The sequence below is a fragment of the Impatiens glandulifera genome, unplaced genomic scaffold (assembly GCF_907164915.1).
Source record: "Impatiens glandulifera unplaced genomic scaffold, dImpGla2.1, whole genome shotgun sequence".
NCBI classification, from domain to species: Eukaryota; Viridiplantae; Streptophyta; class Magnoliopsida; order Ericales; family Balsaminaceae; genus Impatiens; species Impatiens glandulifera.
The window spans coordinates 620,241-626,239 of record NW_025919138.1 but is presented as its reverse complement, the minus strand read 5'-3'; the positions used below and the strand labels follow the sequence as shown (position 1 = coordinate 626,239).

At 31.2% G+C, this 5,999-nt stretch overlaps 1 protein-coding gene across 1 annotated transcript; it reads left to right on the top strand.

The window, feature by feature from the left end:
* The first annotated feature begins 5,023 nt into the window (after window positions 1-5,023).
* Window positions 5,024-5,581, top strand: LOC124917519. Its single transcript, XM_047457931.1, has one exon. It carries the CDS (start codon window positions 5,024-5,026, stop codon window positions 5,579-5,581), a length of 558 nt encoding a protein of 185 aa, XP_047313887.1.
* The last annotated feature ends 418 nt before the right edge of the window (window positions 5,582-5,999 follow it).

Here is a 5,999-nt window from a genome sequence, read left to right as displayed (position 1 = left end):
CTCTCTATTGATGTTGAAAGTCTGTTTAGTAGATATTTGGCCAAAATAGCAACATAATATGCGTGTGATAACTTTTCATGAATGAATTACACAGGTAAGGTTAAACTCGTTTCAGCTAGATGTCGAATTCTTTTTTTCAACAATTTCATTTTATATTGTATGAACAAGAGAGTCGATGTTATATGTCATTAAGTTATAATTGACTAAAAATTACGATATTTTTCATCTCAACTTATTTGTGTTTTTATTATTTAACAATTAAAAGTATAGGATTTTGTGACTTCAGATTGATCTCTAACAATCCTTAATCTCTCCCTTCTTCTAGTAAGAGTTATCACTCTCACATACCTTGTCCCTTCCTTTAATTTCACATTTTTTAAAATATATACCATATGAATGATGACTATTTCTTAAAAAGTATATCAATGATTATTAGAATATTTGGTATAAAAAGAAAATTATCGGTCATTAACATATTAATATTTTGATTTCTAATTCATATACTTCACATATTTAAACTTTATAACATCATTATCAACCTGAAGACAAAACTAGCTACCAAGACATCTCAATTTTACTTTTGACATTGTATTTAGCAAAACACAAATCAATTTTTCAGTTTTTATTATATAATTACTAATTTTGAAACAATTTTGTTACTTTATTTAGAATTTTATTTTTAACATTAATTACCTATTTTTTCTCCCAAATTGTTTTGAATTATTTTCCTCCCACTGCCATCTCAATGTCTTATTATATTTTTAATTTTATTTTAAGTTATATCTGGGTTCATTTTTATTTTGAAGATTTATTGATAGGTAGATATTTAATGATTATGGATTACTTTGTTTCTTAATTTAATACACTTTTTTTTTTATTGATGCCGCATTTTGAAGAGTTGATTAAGTAGCAATTTCGTGTACGTGCACATATTATTATGTCGGATTTCAAATCTTATATAGACGGTACTCAAAGAGGACGTTTGGAAGAGGATTGTCTTCGATGATCATTTTCGTCCAAGCAAGAGTTTAAGATTGCGTTGTATGGAATGATCTTATATGGAATAATGGACGGTTTAGTTAGCAAATTAATTGATAACAGAACAAACAACTGAGAAATTCCGCTATGTAAAGTGGCATCCATCTATAAAGTCTAGTATGCAGATTATAATTTAGTTCACTTCAAATTTTATACGATATTGGATCATATCTTTTGTTTCCTTCTACTCAAGTCACATTTGCAAGGTTTGACATCTTTTGTTCAGTTGATAATTTTGTCATTATTTGATTGATCATTGATTTAAATACACTATATTCATTCATATATTGGTTTCACAGTAAGTAACTGTGTAATTGAGTCTAAGGTTTTGAGGCCTAATTTGGTGTGTCTCAATGTTAGGTAAAAAAAAGAAGGAAGATATGTACGATTATTTGTTGGATTCAAAAAGGCATGAAATCACATAATATTGAAGATATAAATCAAATCATATTATTATGGAACTGTCAACTAAATTGCCACGAGATCATATCATGGTTTAGATGTCAAGGATTTCATAGGATCTTCACCTTAATTATAAATCTATAAAGACTTATTAGTTTAGTTGGTTAAAGGGTTTTACTTGTTAGCCTAGTGGCAACAAGAGGTGAATATTCTCAGCCTCCCTGAGGTCCTGAGTTCGAGCCTGTCAGGCAGCAAGTTATGTGCCTTGTTAAATGGTTAATTGTGTTTGCGGGCTATGTGCTTAACCCATTTTCCCATTTTTCTCATTTAATTCTCAAAAAAAAAATTCTAAAATCCTATATATATATATAGATTGTAAACGAGAAGCGTGTGTAAGAATACAACTTAGAACAAACAAAGAGAGTTAGAGTTTGTAATCCCTATTATAACTCTATTAAATTGATTCTCTAAAAGCATGATATAGGACATTGTTGGTCCGAACCTAGGTAAGATTATTGTGTCGTTATTTCGTTCTTTCTTACTTTTATGCTAATGTTCTGAATTTCACTACGGTTGCTATTATTTCGCTTTCTTTCTTAGGGTGATAGTTTTCACCAAAAACTAGTATCAGAGCCAAGTTGGTCTAAGGCGTTCGTAGTTCGAATTTTTTGATTTGAAATGGGGTCGATTTCTAGGGTTGATATCGATATGTTCGATAGGATGAAAGTCTTTGGGTTGTGGAAGATAAAGATGAGGGCACACTTAGGCAACATGGGAGTTGCTAAAGCACTCGAGGGAGAATCATAATTACCGGCCTCGATGGACGCGAAGAAAAAGTTCGAGTTGTTGGACAGGGCCTATAACACATTGATTCTTAGATTTATTGATAAGGTGTTACAAGAGGTTGCTAGTGTCACGACGACAGTAGAGGTGTAGCTTAAGTTGGAGTCTTTGTATATGAATAAGACATTTTCGTCTTGAATTTACATAAAGTAGAGATTCTTCAAGTTTAAAATGGTTGAGTGGAAGGAGTTGCAGACGCATCTTGACAATTATGTCAAGATTCTCCTTGATTTGAAAAACTTGGGGGAGAAATACAAGGATAAAGATAAGACGCTGATGCTATTGAATTTTTACTGAAGTCTTGTGAGACATTCGTAGACATAGTCGTACATAGGAGGGAGGAACTTATCCTCGATGATGTAATAAGTGCGTTGAGATTGAAGGACCAAAAGAAGAAGAATGAAGAGACCAATGTAAGTGGAGATGTACTCTTGGTTCGAGGGAGAACCGAGAGAATAGACCATAAAAGTAAGAAGAAGAGGCGTTCGAAGACTCCAGTGAAGAAATCTACTAAGTGCTATAATTTTGACAAGGAGGGGCACTTTAAATGAGATTATCCAGATTTGAGTAACGAAGGGAAGAAGAGTGGAGAATCGTTGGTTGTTCAAGAGGTCGATAATTAGTACGAAAGTGTAGACATTCTCGTTCACTCCACTAATCTGTCCTACAATCTTAGATTATGGATTTTGGGTGTTCGTTCCATATGATACGTAACGAGAGTTGGTTCAAGACCTTTGAGAAGACTTTGGTGGGTGAAGTTTTGTTAGGTTTCAACAAGTCTTTCAGGATGATGGAGATTGGTAAATTGTGTTTGAAGATACATGATGGAATCAAGAGGGTATTTATGAACGTATGACATGTCACAGACCTTTGGAATAATTTAATCTCTCTTGGATCACTAGACAAACATGGTTTTGCATGGAAGAGTCAAAAGAACGTATTGAGAGTTGCAAATGGGTCGTTAGTGGTAATGAGAGGCGTGCGAGAAAAGATATTTTATGTCTTTCAAGGCAGCACCGTGGTTGGTTATATGGCGGTAGAGGCGGAGCCTTGAGATGTATCTGTTACAATTTATAGGGACATTTATATATTTAAATGGATATATATGGTCATTGATTATAATAAGTCAATATTATGTGATCTAAGGATGTTTGGGATTTGACTTAAGAACATTATTGTTATGAATGTTAAATTGTGGATACTTTGCGGTATTTCTAATTTGATGAGGGGCCAAATTAGAAATTAGCGTAATGAGGCAGTTATTACGGTTATGGTCCCCAAAAGGCAGAAAAAATTATAAAAGGGAGGTTGGTTGATAAAAAATAAGAAGGAACTAACTTTAACACACACTCTCTCTCTCTGAATCCCCATCTTCGGAGAAATAAGGCTAAAGGATTTCTGCCCTTTTAGACAACCATCTTATCTAATCATGTCTAAGGATCCAAGTATATATATTCCGCTTTCGTCTTTCATATCTAAGAAACAAGAAATAAAGATGTAGGGTATTATAGTTTATAATTTAAGTTTATTGTGAAATTATTTTAATTAATTCCAACAATTGGTATCAGAGCCCAACTTGTTATTCAATTAGAAAGACTTATTCTTATACATGAATTTAGGAAGATTTTGTTCTTGTTATGAATTTAGGGGAAAATAAATCATCGGTTTCATAATTTTGAAGTTTGTTGTATAGAGAAACCCTAATTGGTAAACCTTCTTAAAGAAGTTTTGCCATCATAAGTTTAGAAAGTTGAAAGATAAACTTGAAAATCGTAATTTGAAATGTATCATGAATATTTTTTTTTGGAAATAATATTATTTGAATTCAATCCCTATTTTAAAGGAAATAATTTTATTTCATTATCTTCTATTAAAAGAAAATTCGGTAAAATATTTTTTTGGGAAATAATATTATTTCAATTCCTATTTTAAAGGAAATAATTTATTTCATTATCTTTTATTAAAAGAAAATTCGGTAAAATATTTTGTTTTTTTGGAAAATAATATTATTATTGAGGATTATTAGGAAATAATATTATATAATTATTTTTTTGGAAAATTATTTTTTTTTATTTAAGGATTTTTTTAAGAAATAATATTCGGATAAAATAATATTATTCAATTTAGGATTTTTTAAGAAATAATATTATTTTATTATTTTATAAGAAAATAAAATTTTAAGAAAAATAAAATTTTGGTTTTATTTTAACACAATTAAGTTTCTAAATAATATTATTATTTATTTACTTAAATCAATATAAGAAAGAGTCGAACTCTTTTAATTTTATTTATGTTTTAATCTTATTAAATAATTCAGCGGATTGTTCTTTATTTAAATTAAATAAGTTAAGTTATGACGTCATCAAAGTGACCTCTCTAATTTAGTTTGTTTATGTTCGAATTTTGAATGTTTGTAATGGTGAATTTTAATGTGACTAGATAATCGGCCCAAAGGAAGGTTACTAGTTGACCGAAGTTCACAATTACCTGTGATAATAAGCACGTAACAATTATAAAGATTTTTACATAAGAATATCAAATCATTCGAAAGAAAGGTTTGTTATTTGTCATGCATTATTGTTAGTATTTGATTATTACAACAAAATATCACTAGCAGTTAAATTTCATTGTCCAAAGACTTGAATTTAATGGTGCACTAGATATTTTGGATGGGATTTGATGATTATTTTAAATTTGATTGAAAATTAAAAAAGTGAGCATGTTAGTTATAGTTTAAATTATGTTTTCAGCTAATGTTGCAAATATTAATGCCAACCTAAGTTCAGTCCCAATCCTTAATGGCTTTAACTTTAAGGATTGGAAGGAGAACATTCAGATAGTTCTTGGTTGCATGTACATAGACCTTGCGATACAGACAAAGGAACCCACTACTCCTACGGTTATTAGCTGTCCTGAAGAGAAGGCTAAATTTGAGAAATGGGAACGCTCTAACCGCACGAGTCTTATGATCATAAAGCGTGCAATTCCAAACGTGTTCAATGGTGCTGTGTCTGAAGACACCACCAATGCTAAAGATTACCTTGCAGAAATTAAAAAGCGCTTTGGTAAAATCGATAAGACTGGAACAAGCACTATTCTTAAGAGCTTGATTTCAATGAAGTATAAGGGCAATGGTAATATAAGGGAGTACATCATAGAGATGTCTAATCTTGCATCAAAACATAAGGCACTAAAGCTTGATTTGCATGAGGGTTTACTTGTGCATCTCATTCTTATTTCTCTTCCAGTTCAATTCAACCACTTTAAAGTCAGTTTTAACTGTCAGAAAGAAACGTAGAACTTGAATGAACTAATATCTCATTGTGTTCAAGTGGAAGAGAGATTAAATCGAGAAAGGACAAAATGTGCTCATCTGGAAAGCACTCTAGGGATAAGGGCAAGAAAAGGAAGAATGTTGATACTACTCAGGGTCCAAATGCAAAGAAAAATGTTAACAATGACTATTTCTTTTGCAATAAGGCTGGACATCTAAAGAAGGATTGTATTAAATATATTGCATGGCGCGAAAAGAAAGGTACATTTCTTAATCTGGTTTGTTTTGAAGTTAATTTAGCATCAGTACCTGGAAATACTTGGTGGTTAGACTCCGGTGCTACTACTAACATCAATATTTCAATACAGGGTTGCCTGAGCTACCGAAAGCCAAGTGATGCTGAAAGACGTATCTTTGTGGGCGATAGAAAATTGGTATAAGT

What these genes read in the sequence shown, in the direction of transcription:
- LOC124917519 (XM_047457931.1), top strand. Translation starts at nt 5,024, where the DNA reads ATGTTTTCAGCTAATGTTGCAAATATTAATGCCAACCTAAGTTCAGTC.